Source organism: Buteo buteo, chromosome 4, assembly GCF_964188355.1.
Source record: "Buteo buteo chromosome 4, bButBut1.hap1.1, whole genome shotgun sequence".
Taxonomy (NCBI): domain Eukaryota; kingdom Metazoa; phylum Chordata; class Aves; order Accipitriformes; family Accipitridae; genus Buteo; species Buteo buteo.
The window spans coordinates 29,074,086-29,094,885 of NC_134174.1; the positions used below are offsets into that span (position 1 = coordinate 29,074,086).

At 37.4% G+C, this 20,800-nt stretch overlaps 1 protein-coding gene across 6 annotated transcripts; it reads right to left on the reverse strand.

The window, feature by feature from the left end:
- Positions 1 to 915: 915 nt before the first annotated feature.
- Positions 916 to 20,312, reverse strand: SLC25A16 (solute carrier family 25 member 16). Of its 6 annotated transcripts, XM_075025330.1 has the most exons (10): positions 19,518 to 20,312; positions 18,498 to 18,590; positions 16,114 to 16,247; positions 14,392 to 14,455; positions 8,394 to 8,515; positions 7,791 to 7,857; positions 6,821 to 6,983; positions 5,861 to 5,929; positions 3,920 to 4,115; positions 916 to 958 (listed from the first exon to the last, which is right to left on the reverse strand). In XM_075025330.1, the coding sequence occupies exons 1-9, from the start codon at positions 19,609 to 19,611 to the stop codon at positions 3,959 to 3,961; spliced, it is 963 nt and encodes a 320-aa protein (XP_074881431.1). In that variant the 5' UTR covers positions 19,612 to 20,312; the 3' UTR covers positions 916 to 958; positions 3,920 to 3,958. The 6 variants fall into 6 exon arrangements, 5 of the variants coding, with proteins under 5 accessions (XP_074881431.1, XP_074881433.1, XP_074881430.1 ...); XM_075025332.1 differs by lacking the exons at positions 916 to 958; positions 16,114 to 16,247 and adding an exon at positions 13,761 to 13,798 and having other exon boundaries at positions 2,438 to 4,115; XM_075025329.1 differs by lacking the exon at positions 916 to 958 and having other exon boundaries at positions 2,439 to 4,115; positions 19,518 to 20,311.
- Between the last annotated feature and the right edge of the window lie 488 nt (positions 20,313 to 20,800).

Below are 20,800 nucleotides of genomic sequence, written 5' to 3' on the forward strand. Positions count from 1 at the left end.
TTTTAACTGTGTAAAATCAGGAATTTATTGTCAAAAATTTATCACAAGAAAATAAAATCTGTTCCTTCCAATCCTGTGACACACAGAGAGTTAGCTATCTATACTTAGAGTTAACATGCTTTATATGCCACCATTTTTTAGGCCACAGATTTAATCGGAGAAATCTATGAGGGGAACCCACAGCTGCTTCTTCCCCAGCAACTGACTCAGTAATATATACTTGGCCTGCTGCCGCCCCAGGTAGCAAGTTTATTCCTAAAGCTAAATCTGATATGAAATTTACCTTGCATCACATCTAGCAAGTGTGTGGCCACAGCGTGAGCTGGTTCAGTAAGGGGATGCCAATAAAATCCATTCATTTCTTTTGGTGGGTTAAACCTTTCACCAGATCAGTGGAAGCAACATGGTATCCAGCCTCTCTACCCTGGATGAAGCAAAATGTCAAACAGCACCCAAAGGTACAGTTAAACAGCAGAATAAACCAGTAAAAATTAGCTACAAGAAAAGCCATCAGCTTCCTGAACTGATTTACTATGCAACTGTGCTAGCACCATGATAAAAGAACAGGTCAGATCCTACCAATGGGAGTGTAAAGGAGAGTGAGAGGATGGGAAACCTAACTCAGACCAGCACAAAGCATCCTGAGATCCACTCAGGATGCTCAGGGGGCAGCATGTCACTCATGTCACCAAAGCAGAGATCTCTAAGTTGAATAGACTCACTCATGCTAACTGCACAGAATAAAGACACAGTTAAGGACCAAACACAGAGATCTTTCCTTGTATACCTGTTGAAATTGAACAAATATAGTTGTTTTGAGTTGCAAACATAAAAGACGACTTATTACAAGTGCCTTGCATGCCCCTTTTTCAGGGAAGGAGGGGAAGAATTTGAAGAGTGTCAATAGAATTTGTCCATCTTGAGGTCTCAGCTCATTTAAATGAACAACAAAAGACATCTGGAAAATATTAATAACGAAATAAATAAAAAGCGACATTGGAATTAATCAGTGTAAAAAAAATGGTTCAAATACATGAGACTTTTCTGTGTAATGACTGCAAATACAATATTGGTCATACTTAAATGCCTTAGTTACAGCAGGCAAAGTTTTCAATTTTAAGAATGTAGAGATGAAATACGGAGTTTATTTTAAAGACACAATATTTAATCACTGGAAACAACCCCCCCGAGACTGAGATTTTCAAGACGTATCACAGATAAGCCTGTATGAGGCTGTCTCACCTGAAAGAGTCCTAAAAAGGCGAGGCTTTCTTTTCTATTTTTATGTCAAAGAGTATTGGAAATAGGTGGGTCTAACAGAGTTTAAACATATTATCCAAGGCTACATAACCAGTTCTTCACAAAAGTAATTACTTCACTGGATAGAACTATTAGTTATTAGATTATTATGATATGAATTTTTACGAAATAAAGACAAAAACAGATATTCAGGCCCCTTCCATTTGCTGAAAAAGTAAACAAAAAAAAATTGGAAAGTATGTGATTAAGGCACAGGAATGAGCTTGGCTGGGGCCTAATCCTGGTACTTTTTACTGGCTAAAATTAGATGTTCCTTGTTCAGTACACTGAAAATACTGAAAAGAAAGTATACTGAAGAAAATACAAGGGAATAAATCCCTCAGTAGTTCAAAATGAAAATAAACCCAGTTTTCATAGGGCTGTCACTGGAGAAACAGGATTTACAATTAAGTTCCATGTTTCCATTACAGTAGTCAGATATTCTAAATAAATTCTATGTTCTAACTGAATAAGAAATACCTGAATAAGCTTTCCAGAAAGAATTAGAAATAGCTACTAAAAAAAAAAATTACAAACTCCAGTCTCCTCCCATCTAGCCCCTGGACAAAAGTATTTTTCTTTCATAGACCTTGCTCAAAAGTATTAAATACTTCCAAATTTAAAATTGCTCATACACTTTTAAATTTTATTTTGAAAAACTAATCCTGAAAATACAGCACAGTTTCATCCAGTAGGTCTATTTTTCACATTCAATATCCTACTCAGTTATTTAGGGGGCACTTTTTACTGCTGTTTTCCTCTCAAGAGAATATGCTGGATTCTGCTTTATTCTGCATAAGAACTGCTTAAATTTTCTTGACACAGCTCAAATCTACAAGTTCCTTAAATATATCACTTTTAGTAAAATTAAGATTCAAAACTCTAAATTTAAACATCCTTATCAGTATTAACACAGCAAAGAACTGGCACCTGAGAAGATGCTTATTTGCTCACACAGTAAAACAATACAAGAATGAAAAATTGCACTTTTTTTTTTCTTTTATAAGATGGATTTAGCTCTATTGCAAGGACTTTAGAAGATAAAAATTCACTGTGATATTGGTTAGTTTTCCTTTAAGTGAAACTAAAGAACAAGTGAAGAATCTTATTTGTTGTCTCTTAATTAAGAATGACAGTGTTATGCAGATTTACATAGAAGGGCAAGCATACAGATAATTCCAGAGACATGCATTCTTTCTGGCTGCAACACATACAAATCACGCAAAGACATTAGTTCAAAATTTTTAATAAAATAAATTCAAATACATCTCATTCTCTGTCCATAGCTACATTGTTAAATATCAAAGAAATACATATTTTTAAGAAACAAAAGAAAAAAAAAATTGAGCCACAAAAGTTGGTATTGAATACATAACTCAAAATCCAGTTTGTCAACTTTGTCAAAATTAAGCAAATGGATCTTACCATCCATCACTTAACATAACCATTACCAATTCTCTAAAAGACACTGCTAAAATATTTACATTAAATAAATAACTTACATCATGTAAAGTAAATGCTTTACAGTTTCCTGAATCAAGTGAGTAAAATCAAGAGTACCAATGCAAATCATGTATAAACAAGTCTGGAAAATAATTCCCTCTACAAAAGGAATTGCAGGAGGAAGAAAACATGTAATAGCCTATTGCATACCATACTTTAGAAACAGTACATATACACATCTACAGACTCCAATACAATCTTCATTCTCTTTTCTTGTGCGAGAGGTTGAATATGGTCCATATGCCTAAATAAGTAAATGCAGCAGCATGCAATCGTTTGTCACCATGTTTTAAGGTAGAGACAAACTTTTTTACACAAGCTAGTACTGGAAAGTACATAAAATACTCAGCCTTCAATAAACTGAATCGAGAACATTCAGCTCCACAGAAAAGGTACAGAAATGCTTTGTAAGAATTGGCCCAGGCTAACTGCCTTAAGGAGATCTTTTCTAGCACTTCTCACTGTAAAAGTTCCCCCGATTTTATTTGTGTAGATGACAGCTTTTTTTAGAATAGAATGTATGCCAAGAAACTGGTTTCCAAATTGCAAGATTTCTAATAATATTAAATATATCCTGTCATTTTTTATTGAAGTGGTTGAAGAGACTTTCATATGTACCAATCTGAAGATATATGCATTGTTCTTGCATACAGAAAACTTAAGCATCTTTTCATTCTTTTTTTGCATAAGTTGTAGTCTGATGAGTTCAGCTTCTACAGAGCTGGCAAGTATTTGAATATGAAAATCATTGCATTTTGTTCAAATCAGTTTATTCAATTTAATTTGTAAAGAAGAACAGATGTCTAACTACTAGCTTAAAAAGCAGTATAACCATGCGTGTAACTCCTGGAATGGTGATAAAGCTAAATAACTAACAGCTTGAAACCCGTATAAAAAGTGGGTGTAATTTTAAAACTGTGTAATTCTTAACATTAATCTAATGAAGCCTAGAAGCTCAAGTGCAAAAAAAATGTTTATAGCTAACTAGTGTTTATTTTGATCTGTCTCCTGGTTTGACTCCAGGAAATAAACCACATTTTGGCAAATAAAAATGTCAGACAGCAGCAGTTCCACAGTAACAGATAGCTTTTTTTTAAACTTCAAGTAATTTACTCACCAATAGAATTTGAGGACTGATAGTGTAGTTTTACAAAAATTAGTTGAGGTGCAAGAATTGTTTCATAAGTTCATATGTGGTAAAAGCCACAGCCTGGGAAGGAATACAACGAATATAATTTAGAGATAAACCACGGTATAATCCTCTTCGTATTCCATGTTGTTGGTATACATATTTCAGTGTCTGCACCATTGTACTGGAAAAAATAAGAACTCAAATCATTATTGGATACACATATTCAATAGTCAAAATCACTTTCTTTAAATACAAGACACTTGCTTTACTTGGTCCATATAACAAAGCATTATAGTCTTAGGACTCAGAAGACAGTCTGAGTTTCTGCAAGAAATTTGGGCACAATGGCTGGGAATTGGGAAGAAGACAGTGCAATCCCATCTAAAAAAGTTTCAGTCTGAAAACACCTGCCCTAAAAGACATATTAAGACATTTTACACCAGAATGGCTATGCATATTCTCTTGCCTATCTGGCAGGAAGGAGTTGAGAAGCATCAATTCTTCTTACAAATGTAATACAGAGTAACAGAAACATAATTTGCCCAACTTAGCACACACTTTTTGCATTAAAGATCAGTATTTAGGCTTGTATCCCATTCTCTTTCTTTAAGCACTCGATCATACTACCCGTCCTTCTAAAGCTCTGCATATAATATTTATGTTTAGCTCTGTATTTGACATCTTGCATGAGTATAGCTTCCTCCACCATGACAAAGACCTACTATTTTCTCTCAAAAGAGAAATTCTAGAATTTGTTAAGTATATAATATTTGACCTTATTAAAAGCAGAATTTGCAGTGTATAGGCAAGGAGAATGATTTTCCTCACATACTTATAATGAAACTGAGCAAATGGATGTTAAATGCAAAACAATGTAAATATCTGTAAGGTGCTCAGTATTTCCAAGCTATTAAAGACATTGCTCTTTAAGAACATCTTCCATGTGCCTCAAAGCTTTTATCCTCTCATCCTCTAAAGACATATGTCGACTCTCCTTCAAGGCACAGCTCTCTCCAAACATGGTCACAATAATATTTTTAAATTGGGAAGCCTAATGTCTGTAGAAGTAGTTCTCACAAATGCAGAAAGTAAAACCCCAAGAACAATCAACACATTTTTATTTTAAAAGTATCTGGAGCAGAAAATAGCCAAGCAAAAAAAACCATTAAGGCTGCTAAGGAAAACAGAACAGCAACTTTCACAGTAAGCAACATCTAGGTTGCTTATGAAAGGTCACTAAGACAGACTGCTGTTAGTAAGATCCAATTCACCACGCAGGAGGTTCACACTAAATCACTGGATTCAAACATATACAATTCCACAAGATTGAAAGTAGCCAAGATAAAACTGTCCTGGAATTGAATTTGGTTCAGGCAATTTGAAATTCAGAAAGTTTTTTAAGATGAGAGCTGATTTAATACTATGATTTTAAGGATATTATGGTACTTGCACTTCTACTGGAGGAACCCCAACTACATGTGGGGTGTGTGACATTACCGTAAATGCAAGAAAGGTCAAATAAAACAGTATTATGCAAAATCATCTTATGGAAGAGATTCTGCACCATTAAAAAACACTTAGAAACATCTCATTTCAGTAGAAGCATGCAGTCTGTCTCTTAAGAATCCTGCTGATATTAAAGAAATACATGGCAAGTTGAGTTAAAATACAAAAAAATATGTTACTAATACAAACACAGTATTACTAACAAAAGTGCCATTGTGATTCCAGTTATTTTTTTAACGCCAGAGTGTAATGGCAGGTTTTGTCTGTGTGGAAACTTACTCATTAAAAGAATGAAGAAATCAACAACATAATAGTTTGGTGGGGGGGTGTTTTGGTTTTTTTAAAACTTTAAAACTAAGAATTTAACTTTGCTCAGACATCTAAGAATTCAGTCACTACAGATAAAAAGAAAATACTTACAGGCACTTTTCAGAGTCTGGGAGAACCGCTCCTAACTGCATTCGCCTACGTGTTACATCAAGGGGATATCTACAGAGGAGATATTTGAACAGCAGTTCAACCAGATGTGTGATGACTATATGAATATTGTTTAAAAAAGAATACAAAGATGTCCATGTGCAACCTCCAAGCTCCCTTTTCAGTGAGTCAGGAATCCGGCTCAGATTCTCAACACAGCTGAAAGTTCTCCAAAAAGGGAGACTTCCCCTATACAACCAAAACCAGCAAATCAGATCTCTTAATATATTCCATTTGGCACGAGTAAGGAAGACACATGAAGATCAGATGAGAGTATAAAACAGTCTGTAAAACGCTGGAGGGAGAAGACACCTAAATCAAAAATAAAATTAACAGTTTAAGGATTAATAGAAAATGACGTTTGTAATGCAGTGATTTAGTGAAAAATTGATGCCATATAAGTCCATTAAATTATTTTATTTTATGGACAACATAAAATATGACAAGGGCAGCATGAGAATGAGAAAGCAGGCAAAATAATAATAAAAAATCAACGCCAAATACAATATCTAAGACTTGGGGGGGGGGGTGGTTTTTTGTAATTCTATGGCTTCACAGGTTACATTGTTTTGAAAATAAATTGGAATAATACAATTCTGCAAATTATGTTCATGGTCAAAATTTCATAGCTTACCAAACAAGATTCCAACTGATTTTAGGAGATTTGTCTGAATTTGTTTAATTAACTCAATGCATGTATCTTTAAAGACCCTGAAGATTAAATAGATATTTAGTAAATTAAACAATAGGAAATAACTGAATTCCAGTGACTGATTAACCTGATTTTAAAACCTTACTAATAACTAGACTTCCATAAAATCATATTCTCAGATAAAAGTTTCTTTAGAATGAATAGCTATAGAGAAAAAAAAACAAAAACAAAAACACAATACCCAAACTTACGATATCGTCTGAGCTATTGCTCCAGCTATGCCACCACACAGCAGATTTACATGTGTTTTCAAAACTAAGACATCGGGATTATCTAATGAAGGCCGTCCAAGCAAGTTAGGTGCTTGAGCAAGTCCAATGCTCTTTAAGGTACCAAAGGTAAAAAATGAAAAACCTAAAAGGAAATTTAATTTTATGTACTTTCATAAAAAAGCAAACTATTTGTTGATGCATCATCATCATAAACAAAAAGCTGCAATTACAAAATGAAACTATTTTCCAAATCTTTTAGAAGTTTTTCTTAAGCAGAAAGAAATAGACAAATAATATTTTGAACTTCTACAGTAACTTCTGTCCAAATGAATTAGCGTTTATAATTAACATTAAAAGAATGCTTTAAATAAGCTAGACTGTGGGGTTTAAATTACTGGCTTGCTATTAAGAGTAATTCCTGAGAACTTTTTAACTGAAGAAATGGCCCTCATCTTTTAAACATTAGTGTAGTTTAGCCGGGCAGTTCTGATGTTCCTCCATCCCACATCACCCACTGCTTTAGCTTGTGCAAGTATGTACATAAAAGTGACCAGGAGATGGAGCCAATACAGAGGCTCTAAGTCTCCATCTCTGGAGTGCTCTGCTCTCTCATGGATCTACCTGTTTGAGAGAAATCTCATACATGCTTTCTTGTGGGAAAACTGGGAAGCAGAAGAGAAAGAGCCACTACTTTACCTCTCTCCCTCTCAACTCCAAGTTTCAGAAAAGCTAGGCTTTGCCTGTTGAATATGCTTTAACACACACTGATCAGTTCTAGATTAAGATTGAAGAGTTGCAAATGCTTCTACAGGCTTCCCCTCTCCAGTCAGTAAAAAACAGAATCCTTGATTTTAACAGAAGCTAATTAACTAGGGTATGCAAATATACTATGTAAATTTAGTAGCGCACATAACTGCTGAAGGACCGCCACATTCTGTTTTTAACTTACCCGCATATGGCGCCATTCCTACAACAGTTGGCATCAGCCCTCTGTAGAACCCACTAAAACCACCTTCCTTTGAAAGAAAAATACAAGTACATTTGTGGCAAGAAATACAACAAATGTCTTCACAAGTTATGCGACTGTTCATACAGATTCACGTGACAGCAATCTGACTAGCATCATCTAGCACCAAGGAGCTAACATCAAGTTCCATTTCTTGTGCCTGAAGAATTGAGGGGACAACTGTCTGGCTCCATAGGAGATAAAGAAGTGAAAAGGAGAAAAATCTACATCCACCACCATATTCTAGGAGACATTTCTACATTATACATATCCCTCCTCCCCAAATTTTTTTATATCATTACTAGTTGTTCTTGAAAAGCAACTTTTCTCTGGTGTTTTTGACCTCCCACTTAAATGAGTCTTAGCTATATCTTAGCACCCTAAGTAGAAGAAAGCATCCAGATTTTTTTTTTACATTAAAAAAATCCAATGTGCACACAATGAAGTCATGTTAATTTCCACCAAGCCACTATTTTCAATGCAGTGCAACATTCTTTAAAGAGCATATTTTGCTTTGACAGGACTGAAGATTAAAAGAAAAAATACCTTTGTGTAAATCATCTTGAATGCATGGATAATTCCCATGTACTTGTGTTCCCCTTTTACTTGGAACGCCAGACGAACTCTAACCATATCAAGAGGGTAAGTACAAATCACTGCTGTAATACCTTTATTAAAAACAAAAACAAAACAAGCAAACAAAACTCACCTACACCTTATCTGATTCTAGGATTATTTTGAAAATTAGAATTTCCTTTTGTGGCAGTGAGTATAATAGCATATACAAATGATTTTGTTAAAGAAACACTTGAAGTCACTTGTAATCAGCAAATAGGAACACTAACTTCAGCAACACACTATTTATGTTTATACTTGGTGTTCACTGAAGCTGCACACCTAGGCCTTGATTTTCCAAAGGTTTATGGGCCTAACTGTATTCACATGAGCAATTTCATTTAAGTCCATGGCTCATTAGCATCAGGCTAGTCAAGCACATCAGCTTTACTGGATTGCAATGATGAAACCTAATCCTACCATACCTTTAAAAAAAAATAAAAAACAATCCACCAAATGTACATGTTTAATTTCAAAAACAGTGTGTCAGAATTTGATGTGATTACTGGATATAGATACATGTATCTATCTACTGCACCTGAAAATACTAAATATATTCTAATGACATTTAAAATAAAGACAGGATCATACCAATGAAGAGTACTTAACTGCGTTGCATTACTGCATTTTAATAGTTCGTGTTATACCAGCACTTCTGTTTTAAAACTCTGACCAAAAAAGCTATTTCTAGACTTAAGATGCCAAAAAAATCAAATCTTAGGATTCATCCAGTTATGAACTGCTTCAAAACTTGATTAGATGCTGACCAACTTGTAATTTTGGAAACAGAACTCCAGTACAGAGAACAACTCCTCTAACAGTTCCCTGAATAATGAATTCTTTCCTACTGCTAGTTTTTGAGGTAAACCACTCATATGCTGACAAACGATTTGGAGGGAATAGATAAAAATGTTTACTAAGAACAGAGGTCATTTTCTGGTGGTATACCACCACCACTAAAAAAAAAAAAAAAAAAAACAAACTGGGAAAAGGAGAAAAAGAAAACAAAAACCTTCGTGACTGATGTTTTCTAGTAGCCGCTCTGATTTAGCTAAACATCACCTTTAAAAATTGGTCCTACAGAAGATAAGCACACTTTTTATGCTGGCAGGAAACTGCCACTTCCTCTTAAGTTTTAATAGTCTTTTAATGATATCTCTTTTTGTAGGTGTAGCATTTCCCCTCCTTTCCATTAGGTCAAGAGAAAACCACAAGAGGGAGGGAAAAAGAAAACAAAACAAAACCAAAAAAAAAAACCAAACCACCACAACAAAACCCAAACACAACACAACTGCAGCAAACAAACTCTTCATAACTTTTATGTCTGGAGAGGAAAAAAAAGCAACTTGAGTAAGCTGAATGATCTGACAGAAGATATCAGGGTTAGATGGGGAGGAAAAAAAAAAATGAACGCCATAAGTGAGCTATCAAAAAAGCTGACACTGGTCAACTGTCAACTGAGAGTAAAGTTTGTGGCCTTCTGGAATATCCTACCAGTAATGTATTTTAGAAAACAAAAACATCTCTTTCAGAGATTTTGGATGATTCCTCTGAACAAAAAGCAGACATCTGCTGTCGATTTCTGGTGTTGTCTCACCCATAGGGTTCAAAAGTTGGAAGCTGCAAAACACCAAAGCAACTTTAGGACTGTTTCCACTGACGTACATTATTAAATGCAATCCCTCAAGACTACAGCCTTTTCCTAATGGATTGCCTGAGATGTCCAGAAATATTCTAAAATGGATGAATTCAAGCAGTTTAAAAAAAAATAAAACAAAGAGAAAAAAGCTTTTACAGAGCTTGAGTTCACAGGAAAGTCATCCCACTTCAGAAACCGGACAACTTTATCCCCCTTCTCTTTCCAATCATGCTCCGATATGTATCCAGGAATATTCTCTGAACAAAGACCAGCAAACAGACCAACGAAGAGCTTGGTGAATGCACTACCTAGTGAACACAGTCCCAAAATAGTACAATTAAAAAAAAAACAAAACCCAAACAGATGGAACTGCAAGAAACCATATGTAGTAAGGATTTAAATAGGGTAATTTTTTTTTTTTTTTTTTTACTTTTTCTTAAAAGTAGCCATGAATTCTGAAAAAAATGGGATTTCTAACATCAGCCACAAAATATGCTTTCTTGAAACAACTGGGAGAGGCATGTTACTGCTTACTGTTCATATAAGCAAAAGGTACATACAAGGGATCAAGATTTCCTTTGGGGATCAGGAGAGACACTATTCTTTCTGGGAGAAATGGCAGCCAGCTTTGGGACACAAAGTCATTGTGCTGAGTCTACAAAATTACTAATCTCATCTCTACTCCCTAAATATTATGTGTTATCAGAAGTCAGACCACAGCATATTAAGGCCAATTCCCTGTCTTGAGGAAGCAAAGTCCATCCCAAATAACGAGAGCTGAGCCAAAAATCTCTCCCACGGTTGGTTAAACAGGACAGAATTAGGAAGTATCTCAACAGTTAAGAGATACTTACTGCAATTCCCAGTGTCTGATCTGAAATAATCATAATGGGGCAATGTAGCTCCTCCCTCCTTTAAGGAACCACTTCTTCAAAAACAGCAGACTTTTTCATTGCAAATGCTGACTCAGAAGTCAAGGAAGTCGGGGAAAGACCATTCTTCACTTACCATAATTGTCCTCAAGCACCTTTGACCACTCTTGGGGACAAGATACTGAGTTACACAGACCTTTACTGAGACTTAGCGCCAATGAAGCGTAAGAGGAATTAGACTGTCCTTGATTTGCTTCCCAGGCTTTGGGAGTTAATAATGAGATTAGCTGTATAGGGATTTATCTCTGTCTCCCAATTTCCCTATTATTCCTCCATTCCAAGTAATTTTCTTTCTTTGAAAATAAAAAACTATCTGGAGCAAGAAAAAAAAAAGTGAAATACATTTACAAAGATTAGGTACTGCAAACATATCTGATATGCAAGTTTTTATGATTTCTGTATCATGCTCTTTGTAGTTTATCAATAGATCAAATTAAGTACTACCAGGTGATTCAGAGGTATACAGTTCAAAAAGTGATAAGCACAAGTCACAGCCTTGAACTGCAGAAGATATGCTCCTTAAGTAGTATAAAGATTAATTCATCAAGGAGGCATCTTCTGAACAAAACAAAGCTTCAGGAACTATACAAACAGAGAAATAGCTCATGACAAAGAGCATTTATCGGACAGGTTAAGGAACTGCCTAATTAACAAGTCCTAATATTTCTAGACCTCCAATATATAATTGTTTCTTTCTGACTTGCACCTGAAGAAATAAAGAGCACAGATTCTTTTAAAATGTTGACTCAAATATATAACTAATAATTACATACTATTTAAAATTGAGACAGGCAGTATCATCCAAGATCAGTACTATTCTCCAATCACTTTTACTAGAAGTAAAAAGATAAAAACAAAAATATGCTTTCCGTATTAGTTTCGTAGAACTTGAGTTTATTCTAGATAACATCTAGTCTTTTGGGAGTTTTTATTTTTAAGTTAATCAAGTGCAGGGGAGGAAATACACATTTCTGTGCTTTAATTCAGATTTTTCAACTAGAAAACTAAAATAAGATTTAGATTTGCAAAATCATCCTGTGATACAGGTGTTATTTGATCATTTTGTTTCCCAAACCCCACTAACCTCTATGATTTCTCTATCTTAGACCCAGCTCTGTTTTTCCTTAGAAGAAGTCATACACCATTTATCTGTTAATGAGGTGTTACAGCTGAAATTTGAATCACACAAGACTCAGGAAATTCAGAGTTAAAGTTTCCCCAGTAACTTTAGCTTGGCCTCCTTAAATGTATGCATTACAATAGGTTTTTCTTTTCTCTCACTCCACTACCCCCATCCTCATTGCCTTGTTTTTCCCTGTGGATATGCTTTTGATCCTGTTTATCAGTTACAGAAGATGCTCAAATGTTTCCCACCACTTTGAAGCTGACTCAGGTCTGTTGACTGCTAGTAATGTTGGAAACACTGACATAAGCAACATTTAACTATCGGTAGTGTACATAGAAGTGAAAGCAGACAGCTGTGTGGCTAGATGGTGTAGAGGGGAAAAAAAAGGAAAGGGAAACAAGGGTTATCCATTTTCAACTGCGTAATATTGGGTTCCAGGAAACTGTGAAGACCCCTCTCCACCGCCATTGGGGTTCATGTAGCACACCGTTTCCTTTAGTCATTTAAACTCGGAAGAAACAGAATAATACCCCTTACTGGAGCCAACAAGAAACTAAGCCACAGGAGTTAAAGCAAGTAATATTACCAATTGCTTTTAAAAGTCTTACTTTGTTTGCAAACCTAGAGAACTTCTGTATCAGATTTCAAACACTATGCTCTTCTTAGTGCCCCCTTCCTTCTCTACATCTTCTTGGCATACTCAATATAAACGCTCCCCTCTTATTTATCTAATTAATATCCCAAAAAGCAGTTAATGCCACCTAGTAAACAAATAGTAAGACACTCACATGTGATAGTATTTCTATACCTGACTGCTATATTCATTTCACTGCACACCGAAGTCTAGCTCATCTACTCAGTTTTGGGGTTCTCAATACCAGACTATTGAGTATATTGTACTGAAATGCACCACACAAAGCTTTTCATTTGATCATGGTTTCCAGACAGTACTGTATATTAATTTTATTTCTATTACTCTAACCGCACAAAACAGATTTAACCAGTAAGGTGCTTAAAACAATGCCAGATGCTGTTAATTTATCTGAACAAAGAACTCCAGCATGTTCAACACTGACAGAGTTAAGCTGATTATTCAATGTTTTAACAGTGCCTCACAAGTCAGGTTCCAGGTCTCTGACAAGGCTCCTGAAAAAAAGGTAATAATAAGCTTCTGGTGGGGAAAAGAAAAAAAGTGTTCTTTAGTACAGTTAAAGCCAGGGGAGGGGAGTGCATGGAGAAAGAAAAAAAAAAAAAAAATCTATGTATTTTTTTCCACTTCTTTCAGATAGAAAATCAGCCAAGTTCTGGGACATATCTTGCCAAATGGGTTTTGCTAGTTTTCAGGATCTTTGAATTGTTTCATTTCATTCTCTTTCCTTTTCCTCTGATGGCATGCAAAGCCAAAATACTTTCAGAAGGTCTTCTAGTTTAACTAAAGGCAGTATTAACAAACCACAGTATTTTTATTCCAAAAGAAGCTAAATATTAATACTCATGTCATAACTATTTAAGGACTGTCACTAGACAGTATTAAGCCTGTTTTACAAAGTAAAAGCACATGAAGAATCACCTCAATTAAAAATCAGTCCACTATTACTTACCTTTCCCTGTTTTTTCTTGGCTACTTTTGGCTGAATGACTAACAAGAGGAAAATAGAAATGTATAATCATACTATATACTGGCAGTTTACAAATGGGCTTTTCTACTGCTATTGCACTAACTGATAAATGTTGGTTTTTAACATTAACACATATGATCTAAAGAGTATCATCGTGACAATCCTGCATTGGATGTTGAAAAGTATAGACATTCCTGGCAAATCCAAAGAATTCACCCATTTAAGGAGCTGCAGTTTGCTCTATTTCTATGGGCTTATATTCAACCTAGTGGCAATGGCAGGCAGGCTGATGAGCCAATTCTACAAAACCCTGCATCTTTATACTTCATCTGATGACACTGGATTTTTCATTTTTTAAAAGCCATAATAAACACTATAAAAACTGCACTTTACAACATAGCACAGAATTCAATGCTTGAAGAAAGGTATTTTAAAGAATACTGTTAGACAAGCAGTTTTCAATTAGGCAACTATGTTACATTAACCATTTACTAGTATTTTTGCTTAATACAAATTTGCAACAGTTTGACCTGAAAACACATCAAATCATTCTTTAAACAAATATTAACTTTTCAGCAAAAGGGATGTCTGAAATCCAAGTACAAAACCATACCTGCCATGGATCCAGCCATTAATCGATGCACGTGCCCTGAAATCCCAAGTTGCTTCTTTATTACCTACAAAATATAGAACATTTACGATAATCGTATATCTGAAAAATACAGGGAAGTACATCACACAGTTTATTAGCACATTAATGCAAACTCTGTAGCTGTTTCCAAGAAGTTTACAACACTACAAATTCAAACCAGAGCACTTAATTACTATTAAAAGAATTTTCTGAACATTGCTGCTGTTACCAATTTCTTATTAAAAACATGAAAGTGCTAAAATTCTACTAACAAGGCAGAACGATTAGTTGAAAGTATTTGTAGTGTTTACTTCAGAAACTAGATTAATTGTTTATTTAGTTATCTTTAATGTGTGTCAAACAAGGCAAACGGAATACTATCCTTGTTGCATGATAGGGAGCAAAGGACACTGAGCAAAGTTGAAAAATTACACATTTGAGAAGAGTAAATTTTTCTTCCATGCACAGCACGTGAAATGTACTCCTATAAAGATATTTTTAAGACTTTAACTGGATTAAAAAAAAAAAAAAAGAGAGAGAGAAATCGGACAAGCATTTGAGAGCAAGAACTTCTTAAGTTACGTTACATCCTGGAAGGAAGTTAAAAATTAGTTTCCAGGCTTTTATCAAATAACTGAGACTATTTAAGAAGCAGTTTCTGCCAGAAAGATTATCATTTCATATCTTCCTTCTTTAAGATTTTTTTCCTTTTACACATTCCTGCAAAACATCTTGAATGTTTGTTGTCAATTAATACATAAAAGAAACTGCTACGATGCTAAACAGTTTCTTGAAATTTGCAGATTCATAAATCATTTCATTATAAAGCATGGCATGCAGTCTTTTATTCAACACAACATAAAACAAGCATAGATCAACAGCATTTATGATTATACCACACAAAAAAAGAACATATGAAACTCATTACAGCTATTTCTTTGTATTAGCCTTCTGAAATTTGCTCTTTAGGGAAGGCAATCACAATTTCAATCTCACTGTCTTCAGTAAAGATCATGCAATTTACTTCACTGGGTACTAAATCTGACCTTTCAAACACAGAATTCCTTATTGCTAACAGTAAAATGGTATCTTTCACCACATATAAGCAATGTTTAAAAACATGTTCATGCTAACACCTGACCCCCAAAAGATGTTGCAGGGATTTATTATGTATTTATTATGAAAGAGTAAATCCATGAGAGCAGAAAGGAATTTGAAAACCTTGCGGGACCCTGAAATGAGCATTTTTTCTTCCAGGTCATTTTTATCTAGAGCCTGACATAGTCGTTCATCAGGTCAAATATAACAGTCATATCCAGACAGACTTTCAAGTTTAAGTTATTCCACCCATCAAGTACTAAGAATCCCAACACAATATAATAAAGAATCTCCATTTTACATTTATCCTATATTATTCACAAAGGGCTAGCTTATAGCCATACAAATAGCAGCAGACTTGAGATTACCTTCTTCTTTCATTAAAAAAACAACCCACTATTATTCTCAACAATACAAAGGTACAAAAATCAGTGGGAATTTTTTCCTTAAGCAACACTGCTAAAAGTTTCACTGTTGCCTCTACCCAAAAGACATGCAGCTAATTAAGAAGATACAAAAGTTTCAGTGTTAGTTTCGATCACTTCAAGAATCTGTATTCTTTGTAGGCAGAAAAAAAGAAAAGGAAAACAAAATAAATTCAACTACCTTTTTATATTGGTCAAATGCCATAAACTGAATTGCGCCATATGGAAAGATTCTAATCATCATTGCCCCATTTCCTTTATACAGCCCAAGGTAACCTTCCTTTTTGGGGACAGCACACAATGTAGAAAACACTCCTGCCAGCAATACAAAAAGAGGTATTTAACAATTACACTGGAGGGAGGGGGAAAAAAAAAAATCAAGCAAATATTACTGACAGTAAGAAAGTATGCATAGAACTAAGGCCGGATCATGCTGCTCATATAACTATGGAGAGTGGAAAATCCCCTTTCGATGCCCAAACATTTCCAGAAGGAGGAGGTTTAAGGTATAGTTTTATCAGCTTTCTCACCTCCCACACTCGGTGGACCTCTTTCTGAATTCATGCATTCAGGCCCGATGACTTGCCTGGACTGCAAGCAATCCTATTGCCGATGATACTATCCACCCACAGAAGCTAATACTAGCAACAGAAGGATGGAAACTGGTCGACTTGCAATTCAGTCAATTCAAAATAAATAAATAAATGCTTTTAAACCATGGGAAAACAATCTAATATTGCTACATGCTAAATTACGGGTTAAATGCCATCACTGAGGAAATTAAGTAAGCAAGTTTAAGACTCTCATTACTTACAACTTAAACATCTCACACTTCTTGTCCCAGAGTTGTTGCAACAAGAAGCAATCCTATTCCCTTTTAATAGGTGGGAAACAATGCAAGATCACACAAAGTTTGGGCAAAACCTACAGTTTTATTATAAACATATTATTAGTTACGCACAATTGCTACGAAATTGGCTTGTTTTGTTGTTGTAAAGGAATAAACTGCAACAGTTAAACAGTTTTCATTCATACGCAACTAGTTAATAATATAAGAGCTGAACATGAAAAAGGCTTACACATTTATCTTACTTTCAGGCAGAAAAAAGAGTAGTTGACAAACTTTCATTTGAAGTTTAAATAAAACAAATATTAATTAGTTTCTGGAGTTCTAAGAATACAATATTAAATGTATTTTTAAGATGTCATGCTTATTACATGCCTCTGAAAATACTTATGCCATGATTAGAATTTTTCTTTACCCTGCACTGAGTAGTTACTGTTCTTATTTCTTAAAACACATGCTCCAAGATCCATGTGGCATGAACGCCACAGAGCAAGGGCAGTAAAAACACTTAGTGAGGACTTTGATGAACTAATCCACTGCTTCCCTGCACTTACAGGTATCTCATCCATGTAATTTTCTTTTTTGCCTACATGTAACAAAGACATGCATTCAAGTCAGACACATTTCGAATAAGCACATCATATCTAACAACCTAAATAGGGAAGAATATAAGATTTTACTTGCCAATTATGGCACAGTACAAAGCAAACAGAAAATAAGGATTTAAAATGTCAGTCAAACCAATTATTTCAGCCTTCAATTCTTAGACTACAGATTTGAGTGCACACTTATATGACTGTGTTACCAAAACACCTCATTACATGTGCTTGCCTTTTTGGTACAGTGAAGTGAATAGATAGTCATTGAATTTTGGTTCAAGATTTATTTTTCCAGCCTTTAAAAAAAATGATCTTTAGTGCCTAAGTTAAAAATTCCGAAGTTTTATTACATGTAAAATTAACCAACTCATTTTTTTTTCTTGACAATTATAACACACTTAAATTTTGGAACATAAGTTATGACATATTTCAAGAACATATGACATAAACTCAAATACTATGCACAAGAGGGCACTGTTACAGCCCTACAGAGAACAGTTCTGAACATGCTGACAACTGAGAGTTTATTCTCTCACCATGATGCACCACAGATGCCGGAATACAGATCACCTGCACCTTACGGCAAGCACAAATCCACTTCTACCTTCAATTCATGTCAACCGCGCTGCTGTCTGTGAGCGTAAGCGCACATGAGTCTTGCGGGATTTGTCAGTCACTGTCTTGTAATCAGCAGCCCCCGTGAGGGCTACCAAGTTCTGAAAAGCACCGATTCCTACAGCCTCTGGGAACTGGCAATCACTGTAGCAGACTGCAGCAGTTACCAGCGGTGACAGTTTTTACACAAAATAAGAATTTTACCAATCTCCTGCTGGCTTCAGTAAGGGGAAGACCAAGCCTAGCTCTTATACGCCTTATTGAGGATTATTCTGACATCTCTGTCTCTAACACATCAACCACTACCGCAACTTACTCGTGCAGGGCTTTGTTTTTCTTTTTAAACGCTAACAAAACACGGCACAGAGACTGACCAGACAGATCTGACCTTCTGTCTGATTAGCGCCTTTTTTTTAATCAGCCACATGGCTGAGTAAATCAACATACCCAAACCATACACATTGCATTTAAAACCAAAAATTAGACACACAGCAGCCATCTTACCTAGATGTTTGTAATGGTGGTTATGAGCTTGCAGCAAAATCTTTACTCGATCCAGCGGTGCAGTAGTTGTTTTGGCACAACATCCTGCAACACCTTTCCAAGAGGGGAAACAGAAAAGTGACGGGATGCCAAAGTTCTTTAGGTCGGCAGATAAAAAAGGGATTTTTCTAATGCATTTGTAAATGGAATAGGGGAGGGAGAAACTCGGTTAGGAACTGGAAAAAGCCCTGACGACGAGTAAACAGCCTCTATTGGAAGCACGTTACAAAACCGTTAAAGCCTTAATGAAACGCCTAAGCTACTTTTCCTGATTACAAACACCCGGGCCACCCTCTCTCTCAGCTGCTGAACCCACGGCGGAAGCCTTCCGAGAAAGTTACTGAAGCGAGTTCTCCGCCCCGCTTCCTCCCTCCCTTCTGCGGAAAACAGCCCTCGCCGCTCGCCCCGGAAGAGCCGGCTGCACCGCACCCCGCGCTACTTGGGGGAGCGGGATCCTACAGCGAGTGCGGCGGGACGCGAAAACTTTTGAATTTTTAAACAGAATATCTTCCTACCCCCTTGCAAAGCAGGCAGCTGGGACGACACCCTACAGGAAGAATAACCGGGCTTTTTCTCCAAGAGGTTAATAACGTGGGGTTGTGTTCGCTAGGCTGCCGTCCCGTGTCGTCCCCGCTTCACGACACCTCAATCTGGACAACAGCAGTCGCGACAGTGTCGGGACACGGATAACCCGCCTTCCCCGAGCGCCCCAGCGAGGGTCTGGGCTCCTTAACCAGCGACTACCCGGGGCTCTTCGCTGCTCCTCACACACGCGCCTGTACCGACTCACCTGCGTTAGCACATTGGGGAAAAAGGGGGCAAAAAAAAAAGGGAAAAAGCGAGCCCCCCGCCTCCCCAGGGGACGACCCTCCGGACAGCAGCTGCACCGGGGCCACTGACACGGAAGCGACCTCCGCCGCGCCGCCCCCGGCCCGGCTCCCCTGCTCCCCTCCCGCGGCAGGCCCGCAAGAGAGCACCCACCTCCGGCGATGAAGGAACGCAGCCAGTAGAAATCGCGCCGGGTCGCGCCCGGGGGCAGCGCGGCGCCGGGCCCCGCCGCCGCCGGGGAAGCCATAGGGCAGGGCTGGGCGCGGGAGGCGGGAAGCGGCGGCGGCGGCTCCCTCAGGCGGCGAGCGGGCAGCGCGTGGTGCCGCGCGGCGCCCCCCGCCGCGGCGCAGGGGCGGAGTTCGGGGCGGCCCCCGCCGTCACTGCGGTCCCGGCCACGGCCGGGGCCGCCGGGCCACGCCGCGGCGCCTGCGGATGGCGTCAGGAGACGGCCGTTAGCGGGCGGGCCGCCCCTCCTCCTCCGCCTCCGCCGCCGCCGGCGGGGGGCTGAGGAGGCCGAGGGGCGCCGGTTGTCGGCGTTTACCCGGTCCGGAGCAGACCGGGCGGTACGGCGCGGCGGGGCGGATGGCTGGGCGGGGAACCGGCTCGTCGGCTGTCGGTGTAAGGCGTCGGAACCCCCCGGGATCGCTCGCTGCTGCCCCTGTTCCAACAAAAACGTATTTTTAGCGCTGTGGGTGCACGCAACCAAAACCTAAGGAGCTTTAATTGGGCTAGACAATAAAATACCTCGATCTCTTTTGTTCTTTAAGCGTTTCAGTAGCTACTTCAGCTTAGTGCTAGAACAGCAATATTTCTTTTGTCTACAATTACAGTTCCATATCTAGCAAAAAAATACTCGGTATTTTTCTATTCGAGTTTCAAAATGCATCAGAAAAGGAAGTAAATACTTGGAAAAAAAAAAAAAAGTTCCACTTTTTAGAATCAGAAATGTCAAACCCAGTATCATGTCTACAGCTGTCAATATTTTTTGCAATTTTTTGTTACGTTTTCTGCAATGTCTCTGTTGAATACAGTGTATAGGGCTTTCCAGGAGGCATTCAGTCAAACTTTCATCCTCACCTTCTTGCAAAAAAAGAACCGCACAAGTCTCTGAATGCTGGTGCGTGGTATAAGGAAGGAGAGTGTATCTGATGCCAGGCACTGGTGAGAAAGTTAATGCTGTCAGCTTTTCTCTCAGTTTTCTGCAGTTACTCATGTATTTCTCATACGCTTTTTGCCCCATACATCTTGACCCGAGTTTCAAGTATTTCATATACCAAAATCCCTTTTTTAAAAGTCAGTCTCCTAACATGAAGAAAACAGTCAGAGAGACCTCAGTGCTTGAACAAGTAAAACAAAACCACTTCCAAACAAATTCGCTGGAACATTTTTTTCTTGCTGCTCGTGTCAAACTGCCTTCAACAGAAATTACTCATTTT